This window comes from Aquarana catesbeiana, linkage group LG04, assembly GCF_042186555.1.
Source record: "Aquarana catesbeiana isolate 2022-GZ linkage group LG04, ASM4218655v1, whole genome shotgun sequence".
Lineage (NCBI taxonomy): Eukaryota > Metazoa > Chordata > Amphibia > Anura > Ranidae > Aquarana > Aquarana catesbeiana.
In genome coordinates, this window is record NC_133327.1 from 637,017,025 (window position 1) to 637,041,638 (window position 24,614).

At 44.5% G+C, this 24,614-nt stretch overlaps 1 protein-coding gene across 1 annotated transcript in view; it reads right to left on the reverse strand.

Moving 5' to 3' along the window:
* Nucleotides 1–24,614, reverse strand: part of CENPF (centromere protein F) — a 65,494-nt gene that overhangs the window by 557 nt on the left and 40,323 nt on the right. Inside the window, exons 13-20 of the mRNA XM_073628384.1 lie at nucleotides 20,488–23,823; nucleotides 17,655–17,807; nucleotides 16,681–16,857; nucleotides 13,606–13,758; nucleotides 12,788–12,935; nucleotides 5,921–6,535; nucleotides 3,891–4,078; nucleotides 1–1,571 (exon numbers count right to left, since the gene is read on the reverse strand). The exon at nucleotides 1–1,571 is cut by the window's left edge and continues 557 nt beyond it. Coding sequence (XP_073484485.1) covers nucleotides 1,389–1,571; nucleotides 3,891–4,078; nucleotides 5,921–6,535; nucleotides 12,788–12,935; nucleotides 13,606–13,758; nucleotides 16,681–16,857; nucleotides 17,655–17,807; nucleotides 20,488–23,823 — 4,953 coding nt within the window. The 3' untranslated portion in view covers nucleotides 1–1,388. The remainder of the gene's footprint in view (nucleotides 1,572–3,890; nucleotides 4,079–5,920; nucleotides 6,536–12,787; nucleotides 12,936–13,605; nucleotides 13,759–16,680; nucleotides 16,858–17,654; nucleotides 17,808–20,487; nucleotides 23,824–24,614) is intronic.

Consider the following 24,614-nt stretch of genomic DNA (forward strand, 5'->3'; position numbering starts at 1 on the left):
CAAAGCGTTGTGTTTATGTGCATTTGCATGCGTTTGAAAAAAGTAGTGCCTACTTGTAACTTTTATTTTTTTTTTTTTTTAAAACTTGGCAAATGCAATGCAAAGCAATGTGCTGGTGTAAAACTGAATTCATATGGATTGTTTTTTGGTTACCTAGGGTTGGGAATACACTCACAAGCTCACCCCAGCACATCTGGTGTGAATGAGCCCTAAGGCTGGCCATACATTATACAATTTTCTTGTCAAATTAGATTGAGCAAAACCATATAATATGAGGTCAAACCTAAACACTTTCAATTTGCATGCAATCAGACAGGCCCTTGTACTACATAGTTGAAGGTAAAGCTAAAGGAAATTGAATAAAATAATTGTATAATGTATGGTCAGCTTAAAGGAAACATTTCCTGATAGAAGCATGGAGGCTACTTTTGCTTACTTCTCACTCCACAATGCCTAGTTGTCTGGCTGTCATACTGAGCCTCTCACACTGAGTTACTATTTCAGAACAAAATTGCACATAATATGCAACCTTTCTAGGATTAAAAAATAATGAAGCCAGAGGGTCAGCATGGCAGCTAGTCATTTCAGATGGTCATCAATGGCAGCCCTTGTATTTCTACAAGACTGGGTGCACACTTGTGTGGGTGGTTGCCGCTGCAGGACCACACCTGTCCCCACAGCCACCTGCACAGAAAAATGCACTGCCGCTCAGGAGATGCTTGGGGTGCCATTAAATCCTAATGACAGCACCCCCACACACTGGAAGCTGCAACACGGCTTCCCGCACTGGGAACTGTACAGCATTTGCAGTTTTTGTGTGGGCCACATTTTCAGAAAAGGTGCATTTTTGGGAAGCAGAGAAGCCCATTGAAATGAATGGGCTACCGTGTCTGCACAAAACGTGGCTCGCAGGGCTGCACAAGTGTGTACCTAGGCTAAAGAAAGGTTCATGCTACGGGTAACTCCAGTGCCTGACTTCACCTGCAGGGGGCAGTAAATAAATATAAAAACGGTCATTCTCCAGTGCAGAATCTGTGAAGAATGGCCGTCAATTAGGAGTACGAGCAACGTGGGAAAAGTAACAAATTGAAGGAAATTAAAATCTTTTTGACTGCTTAAATTAAATGCAGTCTGTACGCCATCAAAGTTCAAAGTTTTGAAGAATAAGTCTAATGTTTTAAAACAAGGAAGCAACAGATAAATAAAAAATTGTATAAAAAAGAAATATCTTCATTTTTACAGACATGCTGCTGGGCTGGGCCCATGTAGTCAGAATGTGTATTCTTCTTTAAAGTAATGCAAACAGTTCCATCCAAAACTGGATTATCAGTCAGTCTGCGTGCGGCTGCCCGGGCACAGCAATGTCATAGTATTGGAATGTATAAATATTACTGCACTTGGCAATTCCCCTCCTCCTCTGAGTCATCGTGTACAGCCGCCGTGTCCATCTTGCCTGGGGTGCCCATTTCAGATAGGCGTCTTTTCATCTTGTTGTGGGTAGAAAGAGGGGACTGACCGTCTGCTGGCCCAGAGCCTCCCATCACGATGGCCTCCAGAGTCTTAGTCTTTGTCTGTAATACGAATATAGTATTAATGTAGATTCTTAATGGAGTAGTATATTGATTGTTATTTTAAATGCCACCATCTTGTGATGTCATAGAATGTGAATGTTAGAAGAAAAAAAAAGGGGGGGGGGGCTTTAGATTTGCATTAAATATATATATATATATATATATATATATATATGCACAGTTGTGCTAAAAATAATAGCAGTGTGTTTAAAAACGTGAGTAAAGATTGAAATCCTTATAATAACTTTTATCGCCATACACACAAATGCATTGGGAACACTGCACAGTCTATTCCAAATCAAAACATGAAGATAAATGGTTCAAATTTGTTATTACTTTACAGAAAGTGAAGAAAAAGGAATATTAGACCTTTTCCAAAAAATAGCAGTGTCTGCATTTTTCTTTGCAAATTCAAACATTTACTGTATAAACTGAAAAATGCTTGAAGACTTAGCTTTCCTGTGAATCACTGAAATAATATTTAGTTATATAACCACCAGTGGTGCTAACAGCTCCCCCCAGCACTCATCCCTCCACGCCGCGAGCCCCCCCCCCCCCCCAACCCCCCCTGCCCTCAGCCCCTCCTCGGTTTCCTCAGCTTCTCCTCCCGGCCAACCTGACCTGCCTCCTGTCCCAATTGGCCGGGAGGAGAAGCCGCAATAGAATAAGGAATATTGATTTGCTAGTGTTGCAAGTGGGTGGGTTTGGGGCGCAGTGCTTGGCACCCCGAGCCCACCCTTTTTCAAGCCAATTATTCCTCCCACTGACACCAATGAGGGGGGAACTGTTCCTCCCACTGACACCAATGAGGGGGGGGAACTCTTCCTCCCACTGACACCAATGAGGGGGGGGAACTCTTCCTCCCACTGACACCAATGAGGGGGGGGAACTCTTCCTCCCACTAGACACCAATGAGGGGGGGAACTCTTCCTCCCACTAGACACCAATGAGGGGGGGAACTCTTCCTCCCACTAGACACCAATGAGGGGGGGAACTCTTCCTCCCACTAGACACCAATGAGGGGGGGAACTCTTCCTCCCACTAGACACCAATGAGGGGGGGAACTCTTCCTCCCACTAGACACCAATGAGGGGGGGAACTCTTCCTCCCACTAGACACCAATGAGGGGGGGAACTCTTCCTCCCACTGACACCAATGAGGGGGGGAACTCTTCCTCCCACTGACACCAATGAGGGGGGGGGAACACTTCCTCCCACTGACACCAATGAGGGGGGGGGGGGAACACTTCCTCCCACTGACACCAATGAGGGGGGGGGGGAACACTTCCTCCCACTGACACCAATGAGGGGGGGAACTCTTCCTCCCACTGACACCAATGAGGGGGGGAACTCTTCCTCCCACTGACACCAATGAGGGGGGGGGGAACACTTCCTCCCACTGACACCAATGAGGGGGGGGGAACTCTTCCTCCCACTGACACCAATGAGGGGGGGAACTCTTCCTCCCACTGACACCAATGAGGGGGGGAACTATTCCTCCCACTGACACCAATGAGGGGGGGAACTCTTCCTCCCACTGACACCAATGAGGGGGGAACTGTTCCTCCCACTGACACCAATGAGGGGGGGGAACTATTCCTCCCACTGACACCAATGATGGGGAACTATTCCTCCCCCGAAAGACAATAAACTGACCCTTTGTTTAGAAACTTTGGAGACCTCCTGCTCTATAATAGACTGTATATGACACCAGCAGTTTTGGATGTGCGTTTGGCTGATGAGGCAAAAACCACTGGCCTGAGATGAATAATACTGTAATTTTGGGATATGTGATTGGATAAGACATATAAATACCGTCTGTTTTAGGAAGGGTTTACTGTGCTACAACCCCTCCATGTAGTAACTATCACAGAGAACCTTATCGCTCTGCCTAAGCATGCAGTGATCTAGATGCTATCTGTATCAGGACTACACAGACCCCCCCCCCCTTGTGACGAGCCTTTTTAACCCTTACCCTAGCTGCTTCTTTTTCTACAGCTGGCCGCACCTCTAGAGCGCTATATACACTTTTAACCCATCAAACTTGTTCTTAACCCATTCAAGCCTGAACTGAACTTTTCCAGGGTCCAAGCCGCCCCAAACTACTGGATTCCATTATCATAACAACCTTTACCTATAGTTTTGTTTCCCACCCATCTGTCTCTCTACAAGCCCCACTGGACCCCCCCCCCCCATAGTGATCTAGATGCTGCATGCACACGATATAGTAAATGACAGGTACTCATTAATACAGATGCTTGTGTATTGGTGTCTTTACATGTAGATTGCGAGTAAAGGATTAACAGATAACTGAACTCACCTCCTGTGATTTGCTGCCCCCTGGTGTTGGACTGGAGAGGTTAGCCAGGTTCTCCAGATTGTCCATGTGTGTTCTGAAGAGGGATGGAGAATTTTTCTGTGAAGCCAGGCGGGGGCTTTTCCGCAGCGGCACAGTTGTCCTTCTAGCGACAAAGGGGCTTCGCTTTTCTGATGGGATGTCAGCGAAACCTGGAAAATGCCAAAAGCAATTATTGAGTAAGACGAATATAAACTGAATTCTGTATATGGAGTGCTGATCTAGATCACCAATTGGAGGCTCTCTCCAGGAAATAGTTAAAAAAAAAAATCTTATGGCAATGTTCCAATAAAATATGCGAATTCCCAAAATGCTATTTTTCTTAGAAGAACAAACGTTAAAGAAACTAACTGGTGATCTACGTGTTTCCCTAATTATAGTGCAAGCTCCATAGCCAGACCAACATCACTATTTAGCTGCTACTGAAATGGCTCTTCCGTCAAGTGAGGTCGGCATCCAGAAGCTTTATTAGAGCCCTTGCACACTGGGGCGGGGGGCGGCGTCGGCGGTAAAACGCCGCTATTATTAGCGGCGTTTTACCGCCGGTATGCGGCCGCTAGCGGGGCGGTTTTACCCCCCGCTAGCGGCCGAGAAGGGGTTAAATACCACCGCAAAGCGCCTCTGCAGAGGCGCATTGCCGGCGGTATAGCCGCGCCGTCCCATAGATTTCAATGGGCAGGAGCGGTAAAGGAGCGGTATACACACCGCTCCTTCACCGCTCCGAAGATGCTGCTGACAGGACTTTTTTTACCGTCCTGCCAGCGCATCGCTCCCGGGGCTTGCACACTGGAATGCAAGGAGCGGCACTTTCGGGGCGGTTTGCAGGCACTATTATTAGCGCAATAGCGCCTGCAAACCGCCCCAGTGTGCAAGGGCTCTTATGTATTTCTTTCTTGCCATGTCTTGCTCTTCCACTAATAAGCATGTGCTGGTATGGGGTCATTGAGGTACCATTTGGACTGTCCATTATATTTTGTCTTTCACATCTACACTATATTGCCAAAAGTATTGGGACACCGGCCTTTACACACATGTACTTTAATAGCATCCCAGTCTTAGTTCATAGGGTTCAATATTGAGTTGGCCCACCCTTTGCAGCTATAACAGCTTCAACTCTTCTGGGAAGGCTATCCACAAGGTTTAGGAGTGTGTCTATGAGAATGTTTGACAAGGACGAGAAGGCCTGGCTTGCAGTCTCCCCTCCAATTCATCCCAGGTCAGGACTCTGTGCAGGCCAGTCAAGTTCCCCAAACTCGCTCATCCATGTCTTTATGAACCTTGCTTTGTGCACAGTCACGTTGGAACAGGAAGGGGCCATTCCCAAACTGTTCCCACAAAGTTGGGAGCATGAAATTGTCCAAAATGTTTTGGTATGCTGATGCCTTAAGAGTTCCCTTTACTGGAACTAAGGGGCCAAGCCCAACCCCTGAAAAACAACCTACACCATAATCCCCCTTCCACCAAATGATTTGGACCAGTGCACAAAGCAAGGTCCATAAACACATGGATGAGCGAGTTTGGGTCAGAGGAACTTGACTGGCCTACACAGAGTCCTGACCTCAACCTGACAGAACACCTGTGGGATAAACTCAAGCGCAGACTGTGAGCCAGGCCTTCTCATTCAACATCAGTGCCTGACCTCACAAATGCGCTTCTGGAAGAAAGGTCATTCCCATAGACACACTGCTACAACCATACAGTATGCCATCTTAGTCTCCATTAAGAAATCTTGGCCTCTGATCTGCAGTTTCCATGGTGCTGCACATGTAATCAGCTATAACACCAGCCAGTTGAAGGCTTGGGAAAAAAAAAAAAAAAACACACCACACAACCTGACATGTTCAAAGTTTTCTTATTTGAACAAGAGGTTGGAGTTGCCCTTTAATGACCCTTCTTTCAATTGGACAAATATGGCTCCCTGGATGACATTCCTGCTGTACGGCAGCACTGCCCAACAAGGTATGGATGAGTTTGTCTACACCTGCCAAACCTACCCTCTCTCACAACTTCGGGAAGTCCTTCAGGTTCAAATACTTCTTCCTCTGCCAGGGTAATGGGTGCTTTCTTCACCTTCTTGGTGACACACTGGGGTGTTGTAGGTGCACTCCCTGCATTATCAGAGTCTCTCCGCCGCTTATTAGTTGGTTTCCTAGATCCTTGTGTGGATCTCCTGCTCTTCCGGGGTCTCCTCTCGGCCTCAGGTAATGGTTTGTCCGATACGGGCAGTGGACAGCCCTCAGGTAATGGTTTGTCCGATACGGGCAGTGGACAGCCCTCAGGTAATGGTTTGTCCGATACGGGCAGTGGACAGCCCTCAGGTAATGGTTTGTCTGATACGGACAGTGGACAGCCCTCAGGTAATGGCTGGTCTGATACGGAGGATGGACCACCTTGCTCTTCTTTTACTTCGAATCCTTTCAGCCTTGAGTTCAAGAAGTCCACCTGTTTCTTCAGCATGTCATTGCTCTCCTCCAGTTTGTGGGTCTTAATCATTAGATTACAGTATTTCTCAATGCTGTCATCTGCCTCCTGCGTCTTCTCTTCCAAGCACTGCTTCAGTTCCTCCATCTCGGATACAAGGTCATTTGCACTGGTGTCCATTCCTTCTTCTGAAACAGAGAAAAAAAAAAAGAAAAAGTTTTATAAACCAGAGTATGAAAACTTAGGTAGTGGCTGGCTGAACAGACTTTTTTTTTTTTTTTTTTTTTTTTTTAAGGTGCCATATGTATCATTCACTTATGTTTAAAGGGGGCTGCAGCACTGATGGGCTAATACTCAAATGTTTATTCAAAGCGAATCTTAAACTTTCACTTCCAGCTTGCACATTTATACAGGCTCCTTTCCTGTACTGAAATTGCTTAATCTGATTTCAATGCACACTGTGAGCTTCTCATAGCGTTCATTAGAAGCTGCTGCAAGTCCGATAGAGCCTACCTTATATCCTGGCTGCAGGATGTCTATCATCATTCAGTTCTTTCCTTACCAGTCTGACAGTCCCTGGCACTTCTTTCATTCATTGGATTGCAGTTCCCCATCCTGTAGATGTTTTTTTTAATATTAATATTTAATATTTTTAATATTAAAGCCTCGTTCACCGCTTCGAATAATAATAATAAAAACAAACAAAAACCCAAATGTTCCTAACATACATGCAACTAATTATGCGTAAAAAAAATAAAAATAATAATTATATAAAAAATAAAATTATTAGTACAATTCAAAGTGACAATCAAAGTCCTAAGTGATATCAAAAGAGTGTCAAACTACAGAACATCTCTTATAAAGTGTAAGGGCTTGAGTGTGGACCCACTGGGGCTAGGGCACCATCTGTATGGAGTGGAGTGTTGGTGGTGGAAATTGTATTGTATGTAGAAGAAAAGCATCACTCAAGCACTTTTGAGCATGGACGCTTTACAAGAGAAGAAGATGTCCTGTAGTTTGACACTCTTGATATCACTTTGGACTTTGATTGTCACTTTAAATTGTACTAATAATTGTATTTTGTTTATTTATTTTTTTTTTTTTACAAATAAATTAGTTGCACAGATCAGGAACATTTAGTTTTTGTATGCGTTATTATTGTTCCATTAGAAGCGGGTGAGCGCGGCTTTAATATTAAAACCCATCTTTGAGGCTTGGTTCACACTGGTATGATATGGGAACCCTGCGAAGCCACTGCGGGTTCCCACATCGCACCCGACTGGCAGGCAGTTCACACTGCCATATGCAAACCGCTGGGAGTGTCAATACAAAGTTAATGACACCCCCAGATCGGTTTGCATATCGCAGTGTGAACTGTCAACTTGGACATGAATCGGATTTCATGGGTGTGACCATCCATGCGATCCGTTTTTGGTGCGGACCAAAAAAGGGTCCTGCACTACTCTGGTCCAAATGCAATGCGAATTTAGCCATACAAATTTGTATGGCTGAATTTGCTTAGCACAGACATTGCATGCGATGTCCACAGCGCACTGTGAACCGAGCCTTAAGAGGAAAAGTCCAGCCTGAGCTTTTTAGGCTAGGCTTCGCCTATGGCTCACAGGAGTGCAATTAGTTTGGCAACCCTGTGACCCATTTTCAGCAGAGAGCGGTCTGGAGTCCGCTGACGTCACTGCTATCAGTCCAGGAACAGCGTCATCCCAACTTAGGAAGTCCTGGACTAATGGCAGTCTCAGCCTGAGACGGCTGCTCCCCGCCCCTCCACAGCTCAGCGCTCCAATGAGCGAGGAGGAGCAGAGCAGGAGAGACGCTGACTGACAGGCAGCAGCTCCCTGCTTGGGGAGGTGAGAGAACCAAGTCATCTGTGATGTTCGGTGGCTCGGTTCTCAGTAAAGTGGCTGGGGACAGATGCAGCATCAGTCTGATGCTGCATCCACCTAGGCAAGTATGAATACTCCTCTTTTAATGTGTATACATTGAAAAGGCCCAACTTCCCACAAGTGTATTAACCCATCCAATTGCGATTAAGATTAGTATCGTCATCCTGAAGACTCAGTATCACATGTGGGCATTACCTATGAGGATCCACATGCAAATACATGCTTCAAGACTGACATCCACTTTTTAAGGCATTGTCATATTTGCACAACTCCTCCTAAGACCCACACCAGAGCTGATGGCTCCTTAGGGGCACAGTATCAAGACAAGGTGCTGCAAGGTTTTCTGGAAACTATGTACGGCACCCCATCAGTCCTTCCCACCAGCCATAATCTGCCTGCATTGCACAGGGAAGAGCAGAGACCCAGTCACAACATCACTGCATCTAAAATAAGTCATGTTCTTAAAACGGAAAGGTTTTATTTCACCATTTTATTAGCATGTTGATGAAAGGGGAAAAAAAGAAGAGGAACCAGCAAAGGCTAATATTTTTTGTTATTTTTTTTTTTTTTTGATAGTGTGGTCAAGATTTGGAATCCCTGTAAATTTTTTTATTGGGGTCTGTGTTCCTGCTGGAGGCATTCACTCTCTCCATTTATCAATGTGACTTGAATAAGAAGGAGAATCTAAAATTTCAAGTTGCCACCAGAAGTGACAACTGCTTAAGAGGGGATTTACATCTCTGGAGAAATTGTCTCCCATTTCTGTTATGTCTACAGGTAAAGAAGTGAAGGGAAGTCTCCTGAAAGGGACACAGATGGGATTGATTTCATTTCGTACCCTATCAAAAATAAATAAATAAATAGTTATACTGCAAGAGAATTTGTCACTTTGCTCATCCCCAACCAATTTATCCTCACCTTTGCCTCACTTTCATGCCGGTTCTTTGGAGTCCCAAGTGCATACCTAGTGCTCTTAGTTATGGGGAAAATATAACCTCTTCCCAGGATGCAGTTGTCAGGCCTGAGCAGCCAATCACGAAGTCTGGACACTTATTCGAGTTAGGGGAGGGCATTGTCCTCCCCTGGTAAGCTGGTGCCTTGCTGCAGTTTAGTTCAGCCTTAATCAGGATCAGTACTATAAGGCCCCTCTCACACTGGGGTGGGGGTAAAGCACCGCTATTGTTAGCGGCGCTTTCCTGTAGGTATTCGGCTGCTAGCGGGGGGTTTTACCCCCCCCCCACTAGCGGCCGAGAAAGGGTTAAAAACCACCGCAAAGTTTGCCGGCGGTATAGCCGCGCTGTCCCATTGATTTCTTTTTTTTTTCTAAATTGTTTATTTATATAGTGAAAAAGGTCCACATGGACCACAAATGAACAATTCCACATAGAAAATAACATGCATCAACAGGTATGTATCTTGTAACATAACTTCAAACATTTTAATCGGTCAGTTGTGTCGTGCATGTAAGGTGGGTTCTTTATTTCCTGTTGAATCTCATAGAGCATTGTTATGTAGTGCTAATCTTGCTGTCTCTGTTTCTAACCTTGTAAAGGAGGATTTACCTGTGATCCTTCAAGGCATAGTTGTGATGTCAAGTGGCCTCCTGGGACCAGTTCCACTTCTTTTTTTATTTTATAGAAAATTGAAAGAAATAAAGAATATAAAAGGTGATAGAATAAGAGAGACAGAAAATAAGATTGGGGGGGGTGGGAAGAGGGTAGGAGGTGAGTAGAAAAAGGGGGGGGGGATCCCCACTTATATGTATTGGTACTAGTTCCCGTCTAACTTGTGTTTGAATTTCCAGTCGGTGACGTGTCAAGTCCGTCAGTGGTTGTACTTGGTTGAGATGAGGGAGTGATTCCTCTCAGTGATTGGCCTTCATCTGAGTATAAGTACATGTTCCATAGTTGCCAAGTTTTGGAGAATATCTCCTGTCTATTATGAGCCGTGAGGATGAGATCCTCTATTTTTCTGATTTCCTCCACTTTTGTGAACCATAGTTCAATTGAGGGAGGGTGTGGGGATTTCCAGGTTAGTGGAATACAGGCTTTAGCTGCATGTAGTAGGTGTCGAATCACAGATTTTTTTGTATGTCCGTCCTGGTATGTTTGACGCGTGTAGAAGGAAGAAAGCTGGGTCGTCTGGTATTGCACGTTCAGTAAACCTTTGGACCGTCTCTCGGATCGTTTGCCAGAAATGTGTTAGTTTTGGACAAGTCCAGAAGATGTGTATTAGGGTTCCCTTATCTGATAGACACCGCCAACATAGGTCAGATGTTGTCGGAAATAACTTGCGTAGGACTACTGGGGTTCTATACCAACAGGAAATTATTTTGTAGTTGGTTTCTTGCATTTTAGCGCAGATGGAGGATTTATGTGTGAATCTGAGTATGTGGTTTCTTGTGGTAATGTCAAACTGGCGGTCCAGGTCATTTTCCCACTTGAGAAGTCCCGGAGGAACAAAATCTGCAGGGGGTGTGATTAGGAGTTTGTATGTCAATGAGAGAGTATGTGGGAGTACTCCATTGTCAGCGCAGAGTTCTTCCAGTGTCGTAAGTGGTTGGTCATTCTCGGATGGAGGTTCCATAGTTGTCCCATTGATTTCAATGGGCAGAAGCTGTATACAGCTCCTTCACCGCTCCGAAGATGCTGCTAGCAGGACTTTTTTTCCCATCCTGCTAGCGCACCGCTCCAGTGTGAAAGCCCTCGGGGCTTTCACACTGGAGACACAGCAGAAGCTGTTTCGGGTCGGCTTGCAGGCGCTATTTTCAGCACAATAGCGCCGGCAAACCGCCCCAGTGTGAAAGGGGCCTTATAATAGATTAGGCCTGGTGGAATGTGATTCATATTAACCACTTAAGGACCAAGCTTCTTTCTGAGATTTGTTGTTTACAAGTTAAAAACAGGTTGTTTTTTTTGCTAGAAAATTACTTAGAACACCCAAACATTATATATATTTTTTTTTTCTAACACCCTAGAGAATAAAATGGCGGTCATTGCAATACTTTATGTCACACCGTATTTGCGCAGCGGTCTTACAAGCACACTCTTTTTGGAAAAAATACAGGCCCCAGTGTGAAAAAATAAGACAACGGTTTTTTATATTGTGAAAGATAATGTTATGCCGATTAAACTGAAACCCAACATGTCACGCTTCAAAATTGCACCCGCTCGTGGAATGGCGACAAACTTTTACCCTTAAAAATCTCCATAGGCGATGTTTAAAAAAATTCTACAAGTTGCATGTTTTGAGTTACAGAGGAGGTCTAGGGCTAGAATTATTGCTCACGCTCTAATGATCATGGGCGATACCTCACGTGTGGTTTGAATACAGTTTTCATATGCAGGCGCTACTCAAGCGAGCTTGGTGAGACAGGGCGCGTTTAAAAAAAAATACCCTTTATTTTATTTATTTTACCTTTTATCTTTACACTGTTCTTTTTTAAAAAAAAAAAAATGTGTCACTTTTATTCCTATTACAAGGAATGTAAACGTCCCTTGTAATAGAAAAAAAAAGCATGACAGGACCTCTTAAATATGAGATCTGGGGTCGAAAAGACCTCAGATTTCATATTTACACTAAAATGCAATAAAAAAAAATAAAAAAATAAACTGTCATTTGAAAAAAAAAAAAGTCCCTTTAAGAGCTATGGGCGGAAGTGACGTTTTGATGGCGCTTTCACCCTGCAATGATATGAAGACAGGTGGCAGCCATCTTCCCCTCACTCATCTCCATGCCCAACAGGGAGAAGAACCCGAACTCCACCGGTAAGCAGCAGAGGGCACCGGAGCGTGGCGGGAGGTCCCCTGTCCCGCCGCCGATAAAAGTGATCTTGCGGCGAATCCGCCACAGAGACCACTTTTATCTGAAAGTGGACCGCCTGCTGAAGAAGAGGATACCGGGGTTATGGCAGCTAGCTGCTGCCATAACAACGATATTCCTCTTCAAAGTAGCGACGTAAAACAACGACGGCGGGCGGTCCGTAAGTGGTTAAAAACAGGGAGCTGTCCAAAGAAGCCAATCAGACAGATGCCTTTGGTCTCAGACTTACACTGGACCAATTATCCTATAGACTTAGAATTGAAGTGATACTAAAGGAAATAAAAACAAAAACTATCATGTTATACTTCACTGCTCTGTGTAATTGTTTTGCAGAGAGCAACCCGGATCCACCTCTTCTGGGGTCCCCCGGCGGTGCTTCTGGCTCCTCCCCCTTGCTGAGTGCCCACCACAGTAAGCAACTTGCTATGGGGGCACTTGTGCGTGCTCGCTTCTGAGCCCTGCTCTGTATGTCCATTGACATCCCTGGCTCATCCCCGCCCCCGTTCCTTCCTCACTGGCTGTGACTGACAGCAGAAGGAACCATTGCTCCCGCTGCTGTGTCCGAGTCATTGAGGAGAGAGCTAGATCAAGATTGGGCTCAGGTAAATATAAGGGGTTGAATGCATGAAGGTAAAAAATCTTCAGCCTTAAAAACCACTTTAACTAATTGAAGGATTATAATGGAGTTCTGTTATGCATTATTACGAAGTCACATACTTTGTTTGTGTGATAAGGTCTCCTCTTGTTGTGTGATGTGTTTCTTGAGCTCTTCTTTTTCCTGTTCCAGCTGTTTACAGGAGTTTATCCAGCGATTGAGGGCTTCAGAAGCTGCAGCGTTTTCCATTGTTATGTGATCAATACGAGCCTAATAAAAATAAATCAATACACTGTTATCGCTTAGAACATAGAGGGAACCTGTGATTGATGACTCTTATTTTCTTTTTCAATCAACGGTTGGAGAGGGTGAGTCCAACACTGTCAGCCAATCAGGTTTTACTGCATTTCACACTGCTGTCAATCTAACTCTGGCAGCTCGCTGACAGGAAGAGAGAACAGAGTCATGTCAGGGTTTTCACACTCCTTCCCTGTCAAATCAACAGGCTTGAGGAATTGGGACACACAGTGTAAGGCCCCTTTCACCCTGGCATGCCCTGCCAGCGGATCCGCCTGCTCAGCGGGGGATCTCTCCACTGATCCCTGCTGAGCAGGCAGATAACAGGTCTGCGTCAGCTCCGCTTATGCAGAGCAGACACGGACACAGCCCGCTTTCCTGTATGGGCAGTCAGATGTAAACGGACTGCCTGTCTGTTTTCATCCAGCTGTCATGCAATCCGATCCCCCAGAAGGATGGGAACTGATCCCCCATCCATCGTTTAACGGACAGAATGAGATCAGATGTCAACAGACACATGTCACTCCATAGAGGGTAATGGATGGTCCAATCGGGTCCGCCTATAAAACTGAGAGGCGGACCCTATCCGTCCACCGGTGTAAAAAGGGGCCTAAGATATCTGGTATGTCAAACATACACTTACCTTCAGTCCTGCCAGCTGCTCCTGAGCATGACGCAATGAATTGTTCACTTCGGTGTTATTGGCTTTCAAGACATCAATCTCTTGTATCTGGGCAGCGAGAAGTCCTTCCACGGAGGTCAGCTTCTTCTGGTAACCATCTAGGTCTTCCTTATGCTAAAAGAAAACAAAAGTACATAAATTAAATAGTTGCATAAACTATACTGAAAGCCTAAAACTTTGTTTTGAAAAAGCAAGGAAGGCTTAAAGTCTGTTGGAGATTTTTATTCTGCTGTCTTTGTCCAGTTGAGGACATTTCCTTATACTTCATGCCATGAAAATTTAACAGAAAGAGAGAGGAGGCCTATCCAAAGTTAATGAAATCCCCTCTTGGACAGGAACAAGTGTCACCAATTTCTCCTCTATTTCTGATCTAGTGACAGCTGAAAGGTTTTGTGAGGTTGAATCTCCCTGGTGGTGATTCAGATTGCGATAAAAACCGTTACCGTAAATTTCAGAGCTTTTTGCAGAGACGACTTAAGCCAGCCATACACTATAGGATTGGACCAATCTTTCCTCCTGACTATTGTATTCTGAAAGAAGGCACTTGCTGCTGTCAGAAAAACAGATTGGTGGTTGCAGCTAATTGGACGCAGCTGCTGTTTTGGCTGACTACTTTCCACCCGGTTCCTTCGAGTTTTGAAGGATGCCGGGTGGGAGGTCGCCTATTCAGAACGCTCTTTATTTGCTTACATAGTTTGCTTTCCCTACCAGATGCCCTTGTGATTGATAAAATGCCATGTAATAAAACTATAATCAGCGCAAGGTCAAAAAATAAACCCTTCCCTGATCACTGCAGCTCCTTCTCCCAATGATGTGAACACCCAGCTTCTTCTCATCTGCAGCTGGGACTATCATAGTAGAGACCCCTCTGAGCAATGTGGCTCTGTCCCCTGGATGGTTAAACACATACTGAATATGATCTTTTTAACCAGTGTAAAAGAGCAGACAACTGCAGGATGCCATTTAAGGCAGATCTCGGGGCAGGGTTTAGCCTATAGGTCTACTGGGACCCACGGTTAACTTCTTGAGAAAAAGACATTAGGGTAAGAACAGAACTCCAATTTCTAACAAATTGTATTAACAACAGCATGTAAAAGGACTAATCCAGCTTAAAAAATTAAGGGGGGGAAAAAACAAAACCCCCACACTACTGCCCAGTTATTGCTGCAACACATAACACACCTCCTTTCCAGCACTGTCCCCCTCAGGCTTGCTACTCTGAGGTCCAGTACTGGTCTTCTTTCAGGTTAAACTGCACCCAACGTGCTTTAATTCACTTCCTTGGAGTCCATGGTGTCCGGGACAAACCCCCCCCCACTGGACTCACAGTACACTACAGAGAACCACACTGACATCACTAAGTGAGCACCATTTTCGGCAGTGTTCAGAACCAGGACTGTCCAGCATCGCGGGCAGGGAACCTGGACAGAGGTCTGTAAAAAGCTTATGTATGTATACAGAGAGGGGATGTAAGAAATAAACCCAAAAACAAAAATGTAATGTAGTGTGACCTGGGGCTCCGGTGCTGGAAGGATCCTCTCAAGACATGCAGAGGAATCCTGTCCAGAGAGCAAGAGTGAGGAGGGCAGGAGCCAGCTAGCACATCCAGGGAGAAAACAGCTGGGTGGCTGATGAGGGAGACCATCTGGGAGGACTATGCAAAGTAGCCAGAAGGGATAGTGAAAGGAGCAGCTGCAGCCAGGTGAGTTTGCAGTGCCTGAAGAGGTGGAGCTGAGATCTGTAGCCACAGGAATGTAGCTCTCTACACAACCAAAGGGGCCAATGGTCCCTGCCTGTAAGGGGCTTCTGCTTGATCTGGTTGAGTGCCTTGACAGATTCATCAAACAGTGTTCCAGCTGGGTCTGTGTTGCTTTCAGCAAGCAAGTGATGTGCTGGAGGAACGGGAGTGTATACAGACAGTGTAAGTAGTTGAAGTGTCCCTGAAGAAGTTTGTTCCAGTCAAGTGGGCATTCCTTTATACACCTATCCATATCCAAGTTTATTAACGCCTAAATTAACCACTTGCTTACTGGGCACTTAAACCCCCTTCCTGCCCAGACCAATTTTCAGCTTTCAGCGCTGTCACACTTTGAATGACAATTGTGCGGTCATACAACACTGTACCCAAATGAAATTTTTATCATTTTTTTCACACAAATAGAGCTTTCTCTTGGTGGTATTTAATCACAGCTGGGGTTTTTATTTTTTGCTAAACAAAAGAAGATGGAAAATTTTGAAAAAAAAAAAATCATGTTTCATAAATTGTTATAAAATTTGGCAAACAGGTCATTTTTCTCCTTCATTGATATGCGCTGATGAGGGGGCACTGATAGGCGGCACTGATGGGGACACATAAGGCGGCACTGATGGGGACACATAAGGCGGCACTGATGGGGACACATAAGGCGGCACTGATGGGGACACATAAGGCGGCACTGATGGCCACTAGTAGGTGACACTGATGGGCAGCACTGTTGATGAGGCACTGATTGGTGACAGTGATAGGTGGCACTGTGGGCACTGGTAGGTGGCGCTGGTGGGCACTGGCAGGTGGCATAGATGAGCGGGCGGGAGCTCTCCTTGATCGGGGCTGATGTCCCTCCGAGAGCCGCCGGTGATCTGCTTTTTTTTTTTCTTCTCCTCACGCTGTCAGCACGAGGAGAAAAAATATCCGATTACCGGCTCTGTTTACATCACATGATCAGCTGTCATTTGCTGACAGCTGATCACGTGGTAAGGGGTTGGGATCGACCCCTTACTCCGATCTGTGATCAGCCGAGTCTCATAGACTCGCTGATCACAGGGCGTGCCGCAGGCTGCTCGGGCACAGGAGGACGTCGATAGACGTACTCCCGGCAAAGTAGGTCCGTGGATCTGAAGCAGTTAAAATACAAAAACAAAGTTGCTGGACTGTTCCCTGTCTCAAGTGCGCCTGTGAAGATTCGGTGTGCCTGGCTGTGCAGGGTGGGCAATGCCCATTTACCAGCGGCTCCTTCGGGCGATGCGCTACACAAGGAATAGATCTAAAGTGATCACCTGTTTCACCATGTCATCCAGAAGTGATTTGTGGATAGACTCCGTCTGAAGAAGACGTTGTTCATACTCCATAATATTATTCCTTTGAGTGATTGCCTGAGATTCCAGTTCACTCTGCAGACTCGTGATGGTCTCTTTTAGTTCTGCAGTTTGGGATGTAGCTGAATGGAGCTGAGCCTAAACAGAGCAAAGAATTCTCAATTGAAAAGCCAGATCTTTAAAGTTACATTGCTGACAATGAACTGCAAATGTATAAAGAGGAATGTCAGGGAACACAAAATTACCAGCAAATACATAGTACCAAGCTACAGTATGTGCACTCAGGGTGCTTTAAAGGCTTCAACTAAGCTGCTTATAGTTGGACAAAAGCTTTGCGGATCCTTTATAAAAGCTTGCTGTACACATTGTTCTTATTGAAGTGGCAACCTAAAGTGTACAAGGCCTTAGAACAGTTAAAGTGGAGGGCCACCCTAAAAAAAAAAAAAAAAAAAAAATTGCATGAAAAATCCTAAAAAATGTTTTTTAACTTACCTAAACCCTTGTTGCTAGGCAGTCTTCGTAATCTGCCTCTTCCTATTCCGCGGCGTTCTGCTCCTCGGTGAGCGGCCCCGTTGCCTTCTGGAAACTGTGTGTTCCCAGAAAACCACGGGGCCATTCACAGAGCACTGCGCGCGTGCACAGTAGGAAACTGTTAGTGAAGCCGCAAGGCTCCACTGCCTGTTTCCCTTAGTTAGGATGGTGGTGCCGAGACCCGAGTGCCGAGGGATGGGACGGCCTCGGGCGGCCGACATCGCGGGCACCCAGGACAGGTAAGTCTACTTATTTAAAGTCAGCAGCTACAGTCTTTGTAGCTGCCGACTTTAAAAAAAAATTTTCGCTGGCCGGAATCCCGCTTTAAGTAAAAGGTAACCAAGTCACATACAGAAAACAGTCCATTTCAGCCTCTGTAGCAATAGAAGTATGGAATCACTCACGCTATTCTGCTCGTGTAGTCGCCTGATCACATGCACCTCCTCTTCCAGTGCCTTCTTGTCTTGGCAGCTTTGATCTTCAGCAGTTTTGATGTGCAGATCAGCATCATGCAACTTACTTTGTAGGTTGGAACAGTTTTCAGTCAGTTCAGCCACCTGCAATATAAAAGAAAGAGAAGTGAGGCATTTGTAACTGGTGAAGGAAATATACACTATATTGTCAAAAGTATTGGCACACCTGCCTTTACACGCAAATGAACTTTAATGGCATCCCAGTGTTAGTTCTTAAGGTTCAATATTGAGTTGGCCCACCCTTTGCAGCTATACCAGCTTCAACTCTTCTGGGAAGGCTGTCCACAAGGTTTAGTAGTGCGTCTACATTAACGTTTGACCATTCTTCCAGAAGCAGATTTGTGAGGTCAGGCACTGATGTTGGATGAGAAGGCTTGACTCGCAGTCTCCGCTCTAATTCATCCCAAAGGTGTTCTATCGGGTTGAGGTCAGGACTCTGTACAGGCCAGTCAAGTTCCTCCACCCCAAACTCACTCATTCATGTCTTTATGGACCTTGCTTTGTGCACTGGTGCGAAGTCATGTTGGAACAGGAAGGGACCATCCCCAAAACTGGTCCCACAAAGTTGGGAGCATGAAATTGTCCAAAATATCTTGGTATTCTGATGCCTTAAGAGTTCCGTTCACTGGAACTAAGGGGCCAAGCCCAACCCCTGAAAAAAACTCCATACCATAATCCCCCCTCCACCAAATGATTTGGACCAGTCCTAACCTCAACCTGATAGAACACCTGTGGAATAAATAAAGTGGAGTCTGCGAGCCAGGCCTTCTCATCCAACATCAGTGCCTGACCTCACAAATGCGCTTCTGGAAGAATGGTCAAACATTCCCATAGACACACTAAGACTGGGATGCCATTAAAGGTCATGTGCGTGTAAAGGCAGGCGTCCCAATACTTTTGGCAATATAGTGTACATAGGAAGAACCATGACTGCAGCACATTCAGGCATAACAGACCAATAAACTAAGGAGCAAAGCAATGTATTGCAGAATGCCCTGGAGAAGAATACATATGTAATGGGTGTTTTTGATAAACTGCATATGGGAAAATAATGCACATATATAACACATTTGTATCAAAAGTGTAATTCTATGTCAGACTACATAAAAAACAGTTAGTGGGATTTTAACAGGGATTCAGTGACTGTTTTGTTTAAACTGCTACCAGCAAGAGGTTTTCAACACTGGCAACAGAGGTGGTCAGACCTGTGTCCCTCAATGAACTCAAAGAAATGTACAGTCATGGCCAAAAGTTTTGAGAATGACACAAACATTAATTCCCAAAGTCTGCTGCCTCAGTTTTTATGGTGGCAATTTGCATACACTCCAGAATGTTATGAAGAGTGATCAGATGAATTGCAATTAATTGCAAAGTCCCTCTTTGCCATGAAAATGAACTTAATCCCATTAAAAAACATCACCATTGCATTTGTGAAGGAGGCTTCAAGGGGCCCAACAGAGTCCAGCAAGTGCTAGGACCGTCTCCTACAGTTCATTCAGCTGTGGGATCGGGGCACCACCAGTGCAGAACTTGCTCAGGAATGGCAGCAGGCAGGTGTGAGTACATCTGCGCACACAGTGAGAAGAGTTTTGGAGGATGGCCTGGTGTCAAGAAGGGCAGCAAAGAAGCCACTTCTCTCCAGGAAAACCATCAGGGACAGACTGATATTCTGCAAAAGGTACAGGGATTGGACTGCTAAGGACTGGGGTAAAGTCATTTTCTCTGATGAATCCCCTTTCCGATTGTTAAGCACTATCATCAGTCCTGTGTCATGCCAACAGTAAAGCATCCTGAGACCATTCATGTGTGGGGTTGCTTCCCAAGGGAGTGGGTTATTTTCTGCAAACACGGCAAAATCGCTCAATTCCCCCATCAACACAGACCGTGCAGACAACAGGGGAATCCCTCCCATGGAGAAATTGTGTTCTCCCAGTGGGGGCAGGGGAAGCCGTCCCCGCCAGAACACAGTGATTATTGCTAGTGGCTGTAACAGCTGCTAGCAATAATCACATGTAAAATTTAGCAGGCTGCCCATACAAGGCGCTGGCCGTAAATTATACGATTTTCTTGTACAATTTTCATTTATATTTACCAAAACCATATAATAGGAAGTCAAACCTAAACACTTTAAATTTGTATGCAATCAGGCAGGCCCTTGCACTACATAAGTGAAGGTAAACTTGAATAGGAAATTTGTATAATCTATGGCCAGCCCTAAAAAAGGAAAAACTCTGGGCCTCAAAACCACCATACCTCTGTGTAGGACAACAAAGGGTTTCTCACAAAATAGGGCTGCCAGCTCAGAGCTTGCATCGCAGAAGTGATGGCGGCAAGGAAAGTCTTGTGAGCGAGAGTAGAAACTGAAATATCCCTGCCAGTTCAAGGGGTGGTTTCTGGAATGCTTAGAGAACCAAATTCAGATCTCATGGAGTCATGGGGAGCACACAGGAGAAGCCACATGACAGACATTCTGTTCGAAAGTCCAGGACTCATCCCACAAAACTCCATGGGAACCTGGAACCTGAAGGCAAACTTCTCCAGTTTGTGAATGAACCTGGAGGTGCGAATCTAGTGCACATCTAGCAATCTTCTCCAGTGACAACGAGACAGCGACAACCTGAATTTTGGTACCAGGCAAAACAGTCTGTTCAAGGCTTGGACTGATTTGTTCCACGATAATATTATGTAGTGGGAATGAGAATTAGTTCAATTGTTACTTTCAAAATGCACATCAATAAAATACCAAAAAAAAAAAAAATCATACCTTTTCTAGAAGTGTTCTTTTTTCAGCATTCACAGATTCCAACTGTGATCCCAAATTATCACAGGAGTTTTTGAGGTCTGAGATGATAGCTTGAAGGGAGTCATTCTCTGCTGACATGGTCTGTAACTTGTCTTCCAATTCTTCCAAACTTGACAGCAAACTCATCTTTTCAATTTTCAGATTTTCCATCCCCTGTTCAAATTGAGAGCATTCTGAGGAGTATTTTGATTCCTGAACTTCTGAGTCTTTAAGTTGGGTCTCAAGAGCGATGAGACACTGCGTCTTTTCAGCTATTTGCACCTTACATTCTTCTACTTCCAGTGAGAGTCTGTCTACAGATTCCTTAAGGTCATTGCTGGTCACATGAGCTTCTTCCAACTGTTGTACAAACTGTGCTTTCTCTTGTTCCATCTTATCTTTGATTTCAGCATGTTCAGCGAGGGCTTCTTTACATTTCTGGTCAGAAAGGGCTTTTTGCTTACACAGGTCATTCATTTGCGTTTGAAGCATCTCAAGTTCCTTTTCAGAACTTTCTTTGAAATGAGCATACTGAGCTTCACTCTTTTCTAGAAGAGCTCTTTTCTCAGAATTTGCAGATTCCAACTGTGTAACCAAATTATCACAGGACGTTTTGAGGTCTGAGATGATTGTTTGAAGGGAGTAATTCTCTGCAGACATGGTCTGTAACTTGTTTTCCATCTCTTCCAACCTTGACAGCAAATCCATCTTTTCACTTTTTAGATTTTCCATTACCTGTTCAAATCGAGCGCATTCTGAGGAGTATTTTGATTCCTGATCTTCTGAGTCTTTAAGTTGGGTCTCAAGAGTGATGAGATGCTTCGTCTTTTCAGCTATTTGGAACTTACAGTCTTCTACTTCCAGTGAAAGTCTGTCTACAGATTCCTTGAGGTCATTGCTGGTCACCTGAGCTTCTTCCAACTGTTGTACCAACTGTGCTTTTTCTTGTTCCAGCTCATCTTTGATGGCAGCATGTTCAGCCAGAGCTGCTTCACATTTCTGGTCAGAAAGGGCTTTTTGCTTACACAGGTCATTCATTTGAGTTTGAAGCATCTCAAGTTCCTTCGCAGAACTTTCTTTGAATTGAGTATGCTCAGCTTCTCTCTTTTCTAGAAGAGCCCTTTTCTCGGAATGTGCAGATTCTAACTGTGTAACCAAATTCTCACAGGATAGTTTGAGGTCAGAGATGTTAGCTTGAAAAGAGTCATTCTCTGCTGTCACAGTTTGTAACTTGTTTTCCAATTCTTCCAATTTTGACAGCAAATCCATCTTTTCATTCCTCAGATTTTCTGTCACTTGTTCAAATCGAGAGCATTCTAAAGAATATTTGGATTCCCATTCTTCAGAATCTTTAAGTTGGCTCTCAAGAGCTGTGAGATGTTGCATCTTTTCAGCTAGTTGGAGCTTACACTCTTCTACTTCCACTGAGAGTTTATCTACAGATTCCCTAAGATCACTGCTGGCCAACTGGGCTTCTTCCAACTGTTGTACCAACTGCGCTCTCTCTTGTTCCATCTTAACTTTGATTTCAGAATGCTCAACTATGATCGCTTCAAATTTCTGGTCAGAAAGGGCTTTCTGCTTACATGTGTCATTCATTTGAGCTTGAAGCATCTCAAGTTCCTTCTCAGAACTTTCTTTGAATTGAGTATGCTCGGTTTCTCTTTTTTCCAGAGTCTCTGTAAGAGTAAAAATGGCAGTTTCTAATTCAATGACTTTTGCCCGACTATTCTGAAGCTCATTTTCCAGATCCACAAGTGTTTTCCTTAATGTATTCAACTCCTTCTCCAGGGCTTCTTTTTGGGACTTTAAGCTTTCTGTCTCCTCCGTTGCAGTTTCAGTTTGAAGGATAGCGCTTTCCAAATTTTCCTCGGTCATGACCAATTCTCGCTCCAAAGACTCGATCTTATCATTAAGACTGTCAAATTTCCTCTCACTTTCTTTTAGCTTTTCAGTGGCCTGACGTTTTTTCCTTTCATCTGACTCAATTTTAACTTTAAGCTTCTCAATTCCTGTTCGCATAAGAGCCACTTCTTCCTGAGCAGAGTTCAACCTGGTGGTCATTTCATGTTTCTCTGCCTGGCAGCGTTCCAGTAAGCGAGAGAGTTCACCCTTTTCTCCATTAGAGGAACTTAGCTGCTCCTCCAATTTTTGCCATTCATGGAACAGAAGTTGCTTTTCCTCTTGTACTCGCTGCACCTGACTTTGCAGCTCTTGAATTTGCAAGGTCTCATTTTCCCGTAATCGAGTCATGTTGTCCCTTTCTGCCGTTAATTCTACTGTAGTGAAATTTGCCACCTTGATCTGCTCTTTCAAAGATCGTATATCAGCTTCCAATATCTTTATGAGCTCTTTGGAGCTTTCCTTATTGGATTCTAACTCAGTTTCTCTTTCCTTTAGTTTTGTGTTCATTTGTTCAAGTTCTTCCTTTTCTTCCACTAAGTTTTCCAGCTCTTGAGTCAACTGATTTTTCTCTGCCTGGACTCCTTTGAGAACTTCTTCCAAACCATTTAGAGATTTTAAATGGCTTTCGCTTTCTTCTTGCAAACGCTGACATTTAGACTGAAGGGAATTCAGATCTGCTTCTAGAGACAATGCATGATTCTCAATATTTGCTTTTTCTGACTTAGTTCTTCTTATTTCATTTTCTGCCTGAAGATAGCTTTCTTTCCATTCCTCATTTGACAGCTCTAAACGGTCTCTTATTTCTGATAACTCTGAAATCTTTGTTTTGAGCAGTTCCATCCCTGTTATTGTTTCATGAAGAGCTTTTTCAAGGTCAGCAATTCTGTTCAATGACTGCAGTTTTTCGGTGGAAATCAAGTCAATTTTTTCCAACAACTGAGATCTTTCATTTTCCAGTTCCTTTGATTTTTGTTCTAGTTCTTGGTTTTGACCCTCCTTAATGCTATGTTCCGTCTTGTGTATCTCAATTTGCAAAGAAAGCTCCTTTATTTCCATTATCAAATGTTGATTATTCTTGTCTTTTTCCTTAAGAAGTTGAAGAAGATTCTCTCTTTCTTTTGAAGACTCCGGAGTCTTTACCTGGGAAAACTCAGAAACTCCTCGGACTTTTGGCTTATCTGCTGTGTTAGTTTTTCTTTTCTTCCTCTGCCTAGAAGACCTTCTGTTCCCGTTGTTTTCATTCTCTTCCTCTTTGCTAGTATCCTCTGTGCTTCCTTCAGAACTATTTTTGGGTTTTTCCTGGCCTTGCTTTGGAGTTTCACTTTTTCTGGATTCATGGTTGCCAAGCGAAAGTCTTCCAATGGGCAAAATAGTGCAGAGGCTTTGATTGGTGGCATCAAGTCTTGTAGTTATCTAATTAGGGAAGAAAAAAAAAAAAAAAAAAAAAACAATAAATCAAGACAACTAACTAACGCACTAGTGTATTGTTTAATCTACGTTCAGACCCATTTATTTTATAATTTCTAGGCAAGATTACACTCTTTAATCACTTCAGCCCCGGAAGAATTTACCCCCTTAATGACCAGGTGGTGATCAGCGATTTTTAACGGGACTGCAACATTGCGGCGGACAGATCAGGCACTTTTTGGGACCAGTGACATTATTAAAGTGATCAGAGCTAAAAATAGCCACTGATCACTGTATAAATGACACTGGCAGGCAAAAGGTTAACACTAGGGGGCCATCAAAGGGTTAAGTGTTCCCTAGGGAGGTGTTTGTAACTGTGGGGGGAGTATACTGATTGGGAGTACAGAGAGATCACCGTTTCTAATCACTTGGAACAAACAATCTCTCTACTCCCGTCAGAATGGGGATCTGCATTGTTTACACTGGCAGATCCCCATCCTGCCTCTCTGTGGAGCAATCGCAGGTAGCCGTTGGACATCGCGGCCAGCAGCCGACGCGCGTGCCTTCTATAGCTATTACACGAAGCACCGTATCGGTACGGCGATTCGCGCAATAGAGCCGCCCTGCCGCAGTATATCTACGGAGGCTGGTCGGGTGTTGAATATAATTGTAGCATTGATGCATCGCGATTTGGACATTCGCGATGCTGCGAGCCGGCCAAATCGACTGACGATGACGTCATCCGTCGCTCCGCTCCGTGCAATGCTCTGGCTCTCAGGGAGAAACACAGAGGCAAA